The sequence below is a fragment of the Sinocyclocheilus rhinocerous genome, unplaced genomic scaffold (genome assembly GCF_001515625.1).
Source record: "Sinocyclocheilus rhinocerous isolate Xijiao unplaced genomic scaffold, SAMN03320098_v1.1 scaffold990, whole genome shotgun sequence".
Lineage (NCBI taxonomy): Eukaryota > Metazoa > Chordata > Actinopteri > Cypriniformes > Cyprinidae > Sinocyclocheilus > Sinocyclocheilus rhinocerous.
In genome coordinates, this window is record NW_015652301.1 from 1,040,406 (window position 1) to 1,053,699 (window position 13,294).

General features: G+C 42.2%; 1 protein-coding gene across 1 annotated transcript in view; it reads left to right on the plus strand.

Moving 5' to 3' along the window:
* Positions 1-12,770, plus strand: part of LOC107714578 (uncharacterized) — a 44,383-nt gene extending 31,613 nt beyond the window's left edge. Inside the window, exons 5-23 of the mRNA XM_016520451.1 lie at positions 805-956; positions 1,339-1,456; positions 2,207-2,348; positions 2,509-2,654; positions 2,816-2,958; positions 3,042-3,182; positions 3,345-3,461; positions 3,639-3,789; positions 3,898-4,009; positions 4,194-4,369; positions 4,808-5,046; positions 5,153-5,237; positions 5,471-5,641; positions 6,460-6,496; positions 6,647-9,326; positions 10,468-11,240; positions 11,386-11,561; positions 11,696-11,899; positions 12,206-12,770. Coding sequence (XP_016375937.1) covers positions 805-956; positions 1,339-1,456; positions 2,207-2,348; positions 2,509-2,654; positions 2,816-2,958; positions 3,042-3,182; positions 3,345-3,461; positions 3,639-3,789; positions 3,898-4,009; positions 4,194-4,369; positions 4,808-5,046; positions 5,153-5,237; positions 5,471-5,641; positions 6,460-6,496; positions 6,647-9,326; positions 10,468-11,240; positions 11,386-11,561; positions 11,696-11,886 — 5,750 coding nt within the window. The 3' untranslated portion in view covers positions 11,887-11,899; positions 12,206-12,770. The remainder of the gene's footprint in view (positions 1-804; positions 957-1,338; positions 1,457-2,206; positions 2,349-2,508; positions 2,655-2,815; positions 2,959-3,041; positions 3,183-3,344; positions 3,462-3,638; positions 3,790-3,897; positions 4,010-4,193; positions 4,370-4,807; positions 5,047-5,152; positions 5,238-5,470; positions 5,642-6,459; positions 6,497-6,646; positions 9,327-10,467; positions 11,241-11,385; positions 11,562-11,695; positions 11,900-12,205) is intronic.
* The last annotated feature ends 524 nt before the right edge of the window (positions 12,771-13,294 follow it).

Here is a 13,294-nt window from a genome sequence, read left to right on the forward strand (position 1 = left end):
TTAGATATTTGAACATGCTATTAGATAAACTGTTGTCAGTCATGTTGTCATTTAAAATCCGGTCATCATTGGCAATGTTATTGTTTTAGTTATGCAAACAAAATCTCATTTTATTTGTTGTTTGTTGATTTTTAAATATAAAACTTGAAGTGATTTATGTGTCGGTACTTTTTTAACATCTCCAGCACATTTTAACAATACCGTGATAATACTGATAACCGTGATCATTTTGGTCACTATAATCGTGATAAGAAATTTTCATACCGTTACATCCCTATGGGGAAATAAGAAATTTTTTTCTTCTCGTGTTTAGAGATTTTTCATCACTTGCAAATTATCACTTAATAGCATGTTACTCTTTGAGAAAGTTAAAGAACACATGCTCTACTCAGTGTAACGCAATGATTTTAGATCATTAAGAGCTGCATTTTATTGTATACTGGTGACTGGTTCTTATCAGTCTAATTAGTCTGATATTAGAATTGTCTGCCAGATTACACCTTATTTATTTATTCATTCATTCATTATTTGTTTTTGGTTTGTTTTAATATTGTTTTTAATATCACATTTATTTTATATTATTTATTTTTTCATTTACTTTTTATTTTTAATATTTAGTTTAATTATTTTATTTTTGTATATATTTATTTCTGTATTGTTTTTTAGTTTATTTTTATATTTTTTAATATCACACATTTATTTTATGTTATTTATTTATTATTTTATTTCATTTTATTTTGCTATGCTTTGCTTTGCTTTGCTTTTTGATGAACATGGATTTGATGGTTTTTATGTCTGTTGTAGCTCCTCCGATATTCATAAAGACTCCTCCTGCCTTTCTGGAGGTCATGTTGGGTGAATCTCTCACCCTCCACTGTGATGCTCATGGAAACCCCAAACCCACCATCATCTGGAGAAAAGATGGTAGTGATGCTGAAAAACAAGAAGCAATTCAGGTACACAGAGCTTGTTAGTTGATTGGTCATTAATAAAGATCATTGAAAGTCAACATGAATTCAAAATCGACCCTGTTTGCTTTCTTTATACATGTTTTTAGTCTTATTGTGAGTGATTCATGAATCCCTCCCCCTCCAACTAGCTATCTCCATTTTGATATATAACAAGCTTTTCATTGCGCAGTTATTTATAAAATCAAATCTAGATTTTTTTTCCCACATAGATTATGCTGTTTTACTCAGAAATACATTGGATTACAGAAGCACGATTACTTGTAAATCCTGTTTCATGCTGACTTGAGTGTAGAGTTCACTTTGGGCTGTTCACATTTTCCTCATTCCTCCTCCCGTTTACCACCTAAACATTAAATTTCCCCAACAGGTACTCAATGAAACCTTGTCTTTAAGCAAGGTTACCAGGGAAACGACAGGAATATACAAGTGTCACGTATCCAACTCAGAAGGGAACCTTACCCATATCACCCAGCTGCAGGTCAAAGGTCAGTTACACACCACGTCTTGTCCACGTGGGCGAGGAAACTCAGCAGTAAATAGAAATAGGCTTGCAGGGTATTAAGCATTTAAGCAGCATTGGGTCTTAGAACACTGGCATCTTTGGTGGAGTTGGATTTGTGTGCAAATTGAATAACCTAAATCTTGACTTCATATCGTTTGCAACTGGCTTGGTTCACATTGAGAACTGTTGCAGCTTCTAGTCAGATCTGAAAGTCAGAACTCCCTACTGTGCAACAGTCACTTTAAGTCAGAGCATTTCGCTGTAAATGTGTGTATGATGTGCACTGAGAAAGATGTGCACTTTAAGAAAATAAAATGCATTAATGATTGTAAATTCCATGATTGTGTGTTGATAAAGAACAGTGTTTTCTGTTGATAATCGCACAACTGCAAAGTGGTTGCTAGCATTGCCATTTTGTTTCTTCATCTGTCATCTTCTGAACATTGAGCAACAGAATGCAGTATATGGTTGAAGTCCGCAAAAAATAAATATCTCACATATGTCTTGTACACAGCATAAGAATTTAGAGCAACTAACTATTCTGGCAAACTGTAGTGTGATTCAGTGAGCAAACATTGCCCTCTTTTGGTGGTAGTGCTTTAGCACAATGCATATTGGTACTTAAGCCTAAATCTCACCTAAACCTCCTCGGATCTGAATGCCCGTCAAAGCTGATTACATGCATGCTTTTACGCATTCTGTCTCACATGCATGCTCCTTTGCTTTCAACCAGGTCCTCCAATTATCATCATTCCCCCTGAGGACACCACCATGAACATGTCCCAGGATGCAATTCTGCAATGCCAAGCAGAAGCATATCCTTCTAACTTCACGTATGAGTGGTGGAAACAAGGACAAAATGTGTATCACATCGAGTAAGTGACCAGAATACTAACTTGAAATGTATAACAATATCATGAGGCTCACTGGAATACTTGATTCTGATTGGTCAACCGCGGTGTCCAGTGAATTAACTGTCTGGTATTTTTGCAATTTCTGTTTGCCCCTCAGTTGGATGCATGTTTGTGTTTACAGAATTCTGAAATCACGGGTGAAAATACTAGTGGATGGGACCCTCCTCATTTCGGGTCTTATTCCTGAGGACTCTGGGTATTATACCTGCACACCCACCAATGGTCTAATGACTCCGCCCTCTGTGTCTGCCTACCTCAAAGTTAAACGTGAGTGCTTTGCAATTTGTTGGTTCTGGATTCTTTATATGTTTTAAATATTCAAATCTTGCTTCATGTAAACTAGGTAAAAAGAGCAAGAGAAGTTTAAAGGTTCAAATTTAATTGGTTAACAATACAAATGATAGATTAAAAACCTGATTCTCTTAAAGATCCAGCACGAGTGGTACGGATGCCCCGTGAGACTTATCTGCCCACGGGAAAGGGGGGAAAGATCATATGCCCAGTTCAAGCCGAGCCCCCTATGCTGTATGTGAATTGGACCAAAGATGGAGCATCCTTGGACTTGGAGCAGGTACATTATGAATGTTTACATCATCAAACATCTCATTGTGACCCATATAAGATCATTTTATATACTACTTCTTGATTGGTTAGTATCCAGGATGGATGGTCAACTCTGAGGGTTCAGTGTTCATAACCGCAGCCAATGATGATGCAGTGGGCATGTACACCTGTACAGCCTATAACAGTTACGGGACCATGGGCCAATCAGAGCCTACCAAAGTTATCCTGAAGGTGAACACCATATATCTAAAATGGAAAATACTTTGTCAAATGTTTATATAGGTTGCCATTTACTTATAAATGTCACCACATATTGAAATGCATTATTAATGACTGACCTGACACTGATTGCTGACACCATTTCTCTTGTTTGCAATCTGGTGATGTGCACAGGACCCCCCTTCATTCCGTATCTCACCTCGTGCCGAGTACCTACAGGAAGTAGGCAGGGAGCTGGTGATACCCTGTCAGTCTCAGGGAGATCCCACCCCTAACATCACATGGAATAAGGTAAGGTTTTAAAAAAAAGTTCAAATAGCTTTCGGTTTGTTTCAGCTCAGTGATGTATGAAATGTGTGTATATCAGCTAAAGAAAAAAAAAGCACATACTGTATGTATTTACAGGCAATGACTAAAAGCCTCGGATGCTGGTTCAGTCTCTTTTTGATTCTTTATCATCTACTCTAGGTTGGTCCTGCCCCTCGCTCTCCATTTACAGCCTTATCCAATGGCTCTTTGGTCCTGTGTCCACTTAGTAAGGACCACCAGGGGGCGTGGGAATGTCTTGCCTCCAACCGTGTGGCCACTGTCATTGCTTCAACAACAATATTAGTGCTAGGTGAGAGGAACAGGGAATAGATGCCCGTTAATAAAAATAACCCTCATTTACCTATAGAAAATCAAATGAGACCGAAATTAAATGTATTATCTGCTCTGTCTTCTTCAGGCACAAGTCCCCATGCTGTTACCTCCTTGTCTGTGGATCCAGGGTTTACTCAGGCCAATGTGTCCTGGGAGCCGGGCTTTGATGGAGGATACACACAGAAATTTACTGTTTGGTGAGTCACTTAAAATTGAATGCATCAGCAGCATTAGATTAATTGTATTGTACATTGTACCAAGGACGTACCAGTGCCCCAGTACATTACTAAAAATATATATACCAGTCTAAATGTGATACCAGTCTTTTTACAATATCGATGGGACTGACTCAATTTAATATTTGATCTCTCTCCGTATCAGGGTAAAGCCTACTGTGAGAGGCAAGCATGAATGGGCATCAATCCCTGTGCCAACATCCAAAACCTCACTGCTGGTGACAGGTCTGCAAGCTGCCACTAGTTACCAGTTCAGCGTTCTTGCTCAAAACAAGTTGGGCTCTGGCCCCTTCAGTGAGATTGTCACCATCAGGACACTGGGTCAGCATTTTTTTGTACATCATTTACAGACTATGCACTTTATGAGGTCATCCATTATCTTTACACATGCAGACATGTGTCTTATGCGTCAGGTTCCTCAGATCCACCCCAGAAGGGCCACTGCCCTCTTTAGCACAAACCCAGATCAAACTCACCTACGTTTAATTTTGTAGTTACTCCCTTAATTGATTAGCTTGCTCAGTGTCTTCAGTTAGAGTTGGCGCTAAACTCTGCACAACAGTGGCCTTACAGGCCAGCACTTGAGGAACTCAATTGTTATACATGGTAATGCTTAGACTGTCTGTAGTTTCTTTTCAGATCTGTATTCTTATTTGATTCAAAACATTCCCTGGTGGGCTTTAATGTTATTCTAAACCTTTGGGCCAAGATGTATGATTTAGTATGCTGAGGTAAATCCTTATATTTTTTACATTGCAGCACCTCCAACAGAAGCTCCCACTGTGGTAACCACCATTGCAATGTTGTCCCCTCCCACCTTGCTGTCAGCCAATCGTACATCACTGGGTGTGTTGCTGCAATGGGTGCCACCTCTAGAAGAGTCTCCACCATTAACTTTGTTTGTACTTCAAGCAAAACGGGGAAAGGGGGAGTGGGTCACTATAGACAGAGAGATTGCTGTCAATGTGACTGAATTGATTGTACAGGGACTTGTGAAGGTAAAATGTGTGAAATATTGAGAATATTGCAGCTTGATGTTGAATGAATCTATTCTTTGCCATTCGTATTCACTTGATGGGTCATTTTCTCTTCATGTTTCCACAGGACTCAAACTATGAGCTGCGCCTTTTGTCTCGTAGAGACAAACAGGTCAGTGTGCCCAGTGACTCAGTTGTCATCTCTACTGAAGGTGAGACGAACTCAGAAATCTGTATTTTGACGTAATATTGACATATCTCAAGCTTTTGTCAGGCCCCATGATGCTTGGGAAAACTACTGATTTAATGAATATTGTGGAATTTTAATATGGTTTAATGAGAAATTGAAAGTTCAAGAAATCAGAAGTGTAATATTGGTATAAATGATTTGTGTTAATTGATTTATTATATTATTAATAGATAACATGTAATGTGTGACCTTAAGGTATGGAGATGTATCCATCAGCGCCTAGTCTCCTGGCCTTTGTTCCTGAGCCCCTGTTGGCTGGTGTGATTGGGGGCGTGTGTTTCCTGCTTGTTGCCATCATCCTCTCTCTGGTGACAGCTTGTGTTATGAATAGTAGAAGGAGACAACGGCGAAGGAAAAAGAGAGATGGTAAAAGCAGTGATAAAATTTACAGGGTCATTGTTATGGTATTGAAAATTTTTTTTTTGTTCAACTGAAAGTACACCGCTACAAACACATTTTGAAGCTTTTTGCATGCTCAAAGTTATTTGGAGCTGCAGCATTCAGATACATGGATTGTGTAATTAACAGAGCCGATTCTCCCTATACGCAAAATAGGCAAGCTGCGTAGGGCCCCCGAAACACCAGGGGGCCCCCTTGTTCTCAAAGATGATTTAATTTTAGTTTAGTTTTTGAATTTGGCCAGCGGTTATGAAAACATGAATGATCATTTCTTTTAATGCGGTGCGCTGTTGCCCTTTTTACGTAAAAATCAGTCAAATCATGTAACGTGAATGTCGTACAGTCTTGCTTGAGACTAAAAAAATTAGTTGAAAGTGTGCTGAGCCGCGGAAGAGACACTGTTTCTCAAGTGCTTTCCGCGAGCGTGATTCGAGACGGAGTTAAACACGGACAAATGCGTTACATTCATTCGTTCATAACCACTCACTCAACAGCCGTAGGGCCCCCAGAAGTCTAGGATCGGCACTGGTAATTAAACAAATGTTTATGTACAGTGAGCAATGATTTGACTCTAAAGTCCATTCCTTATCAATTTCTATGACATTCAATGCCTCAGAGACTGCTACATGACATATTTGAATTCATGTATTTGTTCTCAGACGTCAGTGGTGTTGTTATCCATTGCATCTCTGTTTCTGTTGGAGCTGTTTTTGTTTTTGTCACTTCATCTTATGACTCATTATCTGTGGCATGATATGAACTTTACACCCTCCCCACCATTTCAGATATCCCCTCTGCCATCCAGAAGAGTTCGTCTCCACAGTAAGTGTCCATCTTTGCAATGCATGTATCATTCCTATGCTTCTTCATCTTTGTCGCTGTACTACAGTTGGCTTTTGAAATGGCAACCTGAAGGGATGAAGTCTTCCTGTCTTCCTTCCCTAAATGTTCTCTTGTGTTTTTTCTCCTCAGAGCTCACTCGCCTTCTGACAGTCCCGACAGTGTGCTGAAGTTAAAGCTGTGTCCTCCCTTAAACTTCTTCCCCAACTCATCCTCTTCCGATCGTTCAGACCGTTCCTCTTTTAATAAAGGCAGCCGCAGTGAGTACCAGGATCAGAGAAAACAGCTTCTGTCCTCATCCTCTCCACCTCCACACTACACCCAGTTTGAGAGCCACTTTGGGGGATCTCCATCACCCACATCTGCTATTGAGTCCATATCGAGAAGTCCTGATGGCCACTTCGTTATCCAACCTGTCCTAGAAAACTCCACACCAACCCACATTAAAAAAAAACTCAAAAAGGAGCTCCCACAATCCCCTGATAGAGGCAGTGGTGGAGGGAGTAACAATGGGTCGTTTAAAGAGTCCAACCAATCAAATCCTGTAAGTTCAGAGAGGGATAAACCGAGAACGATGCCCTCAGCATTGACAGTGGACTCTCCAGATCCAGAAAGACCTCCTCACTCCCCTGGCAGGGTGAAGGCAATGGCCAGAAACTTCTCGCGTCACGGCTGTTTCTACTCTGATGATGAGCAGGGTTGCTCTGAGGCATTTTTGGAGAGGGCCAGCTTTTATTTTGACTGCAGTGAAAAGAGGGCAAGTGACTCACTAAAAAAATACCGACGTGCTAGTCATAGGGAGAACATCTTTCCAAGCTTAACCAGGAGAGCTCAAGCTTTGGAGAGAGAGAGGCTGCTCCACCAAGCACATTACCAGCCCATCAATGGAGACAGCCAGCTGACAGAGCCCAGCACTATGATAACTCAACTGGATGGTGAAAGAGAGAGGGACAACTTAAGCAAATGTTTAAAGCTAGTGAAGGAACGTGAGCAAATGGAGAGGGAGTTAGAAAACTACACGTCCAGCAGAAGGGCACAGGCACATGAGCGAGAACAGAGGCAGGCCAAGTCTGCAAGTCCTTTACGGAAATGGAAAGGTGTTGAGTCTGAAGACCCTATTTGGAAGCCCCAAGACATCCATTTACGGCAAAAAACTCGACCCAGCAGCCTTGCCCAGCGTGTATCGGACTATAGAAGGGGCTGTTATTTCGGCAACACCAGCAGTCCCATGGAGAGACTTCCCTCTTTATCTTCCACATACATCCAGTGGGACATAAGCCCTGTGACGTCCCCCACCAGCCAGGTGCCCGTGCAGAGCCTGTCTGAAGGGAACACACCTTGCTCACTCTACCCTCATACATGTCAACAAGGCATTGCCAGTCTAGAAGATTCAATGGCAGCAGATGTTTCTCATTCACCAGCCACACAATATACCTCTCTCTCACTTTTCTCTCCTACCAGGGACATACCCTCTCATAATAGAACCAACCTCAGTGGGGCACGAGCTAGACACCTGGAGAGTCACTTGGAAGAGGAGCAGGAGTTGCCCAACAGTACTTTAGTTGAGGAAGGATGGTTGCAAGAAAGAAAAATTGAAAAAGAGGCTCCAGCATTTAGATCAATATCCCCTGCTCACTTGAGTCCTCAACCATCTGAGCTGCACCAAGTCGTGGCAGGAGAAGATAGAGATACTGGTCCTAACCCACATTACTTTGAACCCAGGACTCAAAGTGTTACAGACGTGGAGGAAGTAAGGGCTGTTCAAAAAGACAGACTGAGTCGTAATCCATCAGGCTGCTCTACATTGCCCTACGATCATCAGAAAGTAGGAGCAAAGGGAAAAGTCATATTGAGTGATGATTCCAGTTCCATATTGCCTTACAGCGAGCAAGAGAAAGAGGGTATCAGGGCTCGATCTAGAAAGAGTGACAAATGTGTCTTCAGTGAAAGCCCTAGTCGGATATCACCCCTGACCCTGTTGGAAAATGAGGCAGAAAGTGATCAGTCAAATTTCTCAAGAATGTCAGAATCAATTAAATTTAAGCTTGCTCCCCAACCAACCCGGATGTCCCCACTGCAGACAAGCACTATCCTGGAATACCTGAGTCTTCCGGGTTTCATTGAAATGAGTGTAGATGATCCTGTAGAAGTAACTGAGTCTTCGGAATCTGCTGAACCCACTGTCGAGGCAAAAACTGGGACACTGTTAAGAGATGAGCCTGACGTTGTACCCAAGAGTTGGCAAAAACATGGTCAGGACCACACTGAGACCAATATTAGTCAGCACAATGCGGCTGTTCATGAGCCTTGCACCCTGAACATACCTGTAGAACATGCTAAACTTGGAAGTATTCCAGTTTCTGAACCATGTTCACAATTAGAAGCAAGAGATACTTGTGATAAATCAGGTACCTCAGACACAAGCAATAAAGGTTTCTCACCATCTAAACAAAAGGAAAAGAGTTCTCAGCCTTTGCTTTCTCAGAGTTCACGGTCTCAAAAACAAGAATTTACTCAGCGTGGTCTGGCACATACATTAATTAACACAGCTAAAAGCATGGCAGCAATAGTTTCCAAATGTCCAGACTCTACATCTGAACAATATCAAAGACCTCAGACTCAGAGTAAAAGGACAAACATGATATCCTCAAGGATCTATCAGGCTCCAGTGCCTTTCATGAAGAAATCAGTCAGCATCGGTCCCTGTAGGACCCTCTCTGGAATCGGGCAACCACGTCCTTTCCTAAAAAAGTCCATTAGTTTAGGTTCTAGATGGGAACATTTTGAAAATCCAAGAACTTATGTCTCTGAGGCCGGCTACAGAGATGAATTTCCCCAACCAGACATAAGGCTCAAATCATACAGTTTGGGTCGCACTCCTGCATGTTACTATCCCATGTCTGGCCCATCATGGCGAGGGACAGTGCCCTTTCAGCCTCCTTACATCTGAACAATATCAAAGACCTCAGACTCAGGGTGACTGGACAAACATGATATCCTCAAGGATCTATCAGGCTCCTGTGCCTTCCATGAAGAAATCAGTCAGCATTGGTCCCTGTAGGACCCTCTCTGGAGTCGGGCAACCACGTCCTTTCCTAAAAAAGTCCATTAGTTTAGGTTCTAGATGGGAACATTTTGAAAATCCAAGAACTTATGTCTCTGAGACCTGTTACAGAGATGAATTGGGACCGTATGGACACGGGCACCTACGCCAGTCTCTCTCTATCACCCCAACCTTACTCAGCTCACCAGAGACCACCGAGGAGAGTGAGATGCACAAGGCAGACAAAGACGTGAGAGAACAGAGGTCCAAAAGGTGAAGCTGACACACAAATGCATGAGGCAAGACCTCAGCAAAGACAGCTAGAACGGTTACCATTTTCTTATTTTGTTTTGTACAAATTTATATCACTGTCATTTTGTACATCTCACTGTGTATTGTTGCATATGTGTGTGTCTAGAAGAAATACCTCTGTAGATGAGAGTTACGAGTGGGATGCTGTGGAATGCTCTGTGGATCCCAACATCCTGGAGGCCATGAAGATGGAGCGGCCCCATGCAGGTTTTGGGCGAGGCAGGGAGTTCAGGCAAGATCGCCCCTGCTCCACTACTGGCCTCCAGGACTTCCAGAGTAAACGTAAGAACTTCATCCTTCAGCTCTTTGAGAATGTTTGGTCATTCCCCACACCAAATGTAATGCCAAATGAAGTTTGCCATCCTGCTCAATTTATCTTCCTCATCCTCCTCCTGCTCCTTTCCTCTCCTCTCAAGGCCTGTACTCCGTAAGCCCTCCCATAGTATCCCAGCCTCCTCAGCACCGGTACGTCGTTCCCTTAGTTGAGGCCCGCTTCAATGCCCTGAGACAGGAGTTCCAGGAGTATCGCAGGACCCAGCAATCCTGCTCCCAAGACTCCTGCATCCCCCCTGACAATCCAAGAACTTATGTCTCTGAGACCTGCTACAGAGATGAATTTCCCCAACCAGACATAAGGCTCAAATCATACAGTTTGGGTCGCACTCCTGCATGTTACTATCCCATGTCTGGCCCATCATGGCGAGGGACAGTGCCCTTTCAGCCTCCTACCAACTACAGTCTAGAGAGATGTCAGCATATTGAGAGAGCTGACATGCAACCCCCCTATCACATACCTGGTCCCTCAGCCCCAGATCCACCACAACACATGGAATCATCCCTGCCTTCCAGGAGGGAATCAGATCCACGTCGACAGGGAACAGTTTTTCCAGATTCCTCTAGGTGGCCTCTGTCTTATCAGGAAACACTCAGGTCAGTTCAGCATAAGAATGTCCCACAAGACCCCTCTCGACATTTTGGCCCTACCAGACCAGTGGCCAGGGTGGACTACGTGCATCCTGCAGAACCCAGAATGGGTCTGCCAAGGCCTTTCCTACCCAGAGGTTACAGCTGGCCCTCACCGTATCATACATCCTTCCCCCGACGAGAGCAAGACTTTCCGAGACAGGTGGACAAAGGGATGGGTGCAGTTAGGGGCTTCACAGAGACAGAAGGCCGGGATATAAGAGGTGATGGGGGCAGAGCCAGTTACGCCAGCCAGAGCAGTGGAAGGGGTAGTGTGGGACCGTATGGACACGGGCACCTACGCCAGTCTCTCTCTATCACCCCAACCTTACTCAGCTCACCAGAGACCACCGAGGAGAGTGAGATGCACAAGGCAGACAAAGACGTGAGAGAACAGAGGTCCAAAAGGTGAAGCTGACACACAAATGCATGAGGCAAGACCTCAGCAAAGACAGCTAGAACGGTTACCATTTTCTTATTTTGTTTTGTACAAATTTATATCACTGTCATTTTGTACATCTCACTGTGTATTGTTGCATATGTGTGTGTCTAGAAGAAATACCTCTGTAGATGAGAGTTACGAGTGGGATGCTGTGGAATGCTCTGTGGATCCCAACATCCTGGAGGCCATGAAGATGGAGCGGCCCCATGCAGGTTTTGGGCGAGGCAGGGAGTTCAGGCAAGATCGCCCCTGCTCCACTACTGGCCTCCAGGACTTCCAGAGTAAACGTAAGAACTTCATCCTTCAGCTCTTTGAGAATGTTTGGTCATTCCCCACACCAAATGTAATGCCAAATGAAGTTTGCCATCCTGCTCAATTTATCTTCCTCATCCTCCCTCCTGCTCCTTTCCTCTCCTCTCAGGCCTGTACTCCGTAAGCCCTCCCATAGTATCCCAGCCTCCTCAGCACCGGTACAGTCGTTCCCTTAGTGAGGCCCGCTTCAATGCCCTGAGACAGGAGTTCCAGGAGTATCGCAGGACCCAGCAATCCTGCTCCCAAGACTCCTGCATCCCCCCTGACCCAGACTCTGACTCCAGCTCCGCACTTCTTTGAGAACCTTACCTTGGTCCGTTACCTCCCTTTAATTCCTTTGATCTATAATATCCATATTGATCTTAAACTTGTTTTAACTCAGGCTATCTGCATAATACTTCACTTTATAGGCACAAATGTGCGTGTCACTATATATATAACATATAAGATTCTGAAAGTGATATATTCACATATGGCTTCAAGAACAGGAATTTTTGTGTTAGCAGACATTTATAAAATGCCTTACTTATTCCCATGTTAAATTCAATGCAAACCCAAGGTTTTATGTGGTTTATCTCTTGTAGGTAACTAACTACAATCCCTGTGTTTATATTTCCAGAGCATCCCAAGAAAGAAGAAATTGGTTTTAAGTACAAACCTAACAAATCCTGAGAAATCAAAGGATCCAGACTTGAATATCCTTGATGTATATACATCCTGGAGCCGAATAAAGAGCATTGCCATGATGCTGTAAATGTGCATTCAGTTCCTACTGGTTGTTCTAAACTTGAAAAATGTATAGTATATGGAATGTAGCTTTTGTATCTCTGTCTTTCGTTGACTTTGTATTTATCTGTTGTCGTCAATCCCAGATTGCACTTCTGTCTGTCTAGACTAAAAGATAAGGATACAGAAGTACAGTTTTAACAGAAAATAAAAAAAAAACTAATTAGAAGTATCATACCGTTTTGATACAGATTTTGTATCTGAAATTAATATCCATTGTGGATAATGGACATGCTGGAAATATAACTGTACTTCCAAAGGGTTTTATTACATTCTCCAATCAGCAGAACCAAAACAACAGTATAGCATAAAGTCTGCTTTGACAATCAGATACTGCAGCCAAGAAAACATATATTTCAAGCAACTGAAATATATAATGTTGTTGTATTTTACATATACATGAGTGCATGTATATCTGAGTATAATGTTGCTGTTGCATATTTGTTTACCATGTGTATATTTGAGCTCCATTCTTGTGTATATTTCACCATATCTTAAAAAATAGTTCATCTTAAACCCTTTGTCATTTTCATTTTGGTCAAGTCCCAAATTCTGTTATAATTTAAATCAAAAATTCAGTGCCAATATTGAGTTAAGAAGCTTAGGCTCCTTAATACTCATTCAGACTCTCCTCACAATTTATTTGTACTCTTTACTTTTGTAACTAACTTCCCCAAAGAGAAACATATTTGCAGCCAGTTCTCTTCTATAATTCTTCTATATCTGTTTCACTTTAATACAAAGAACTCAGCTGAATGACGTTGAAATGGATATTTAAAATGGCTGAATCAAAAACATAGATGCTTATGGATCTTGAAATCCATCTCAGGCTCTTTGTCAGTCTGTGCTTAGTGTTGTAAATATTTTTACTTCTCTTTTTTTCATTTTGTACAACTGTTCATGAATGCGTTGAGAAAGCCTG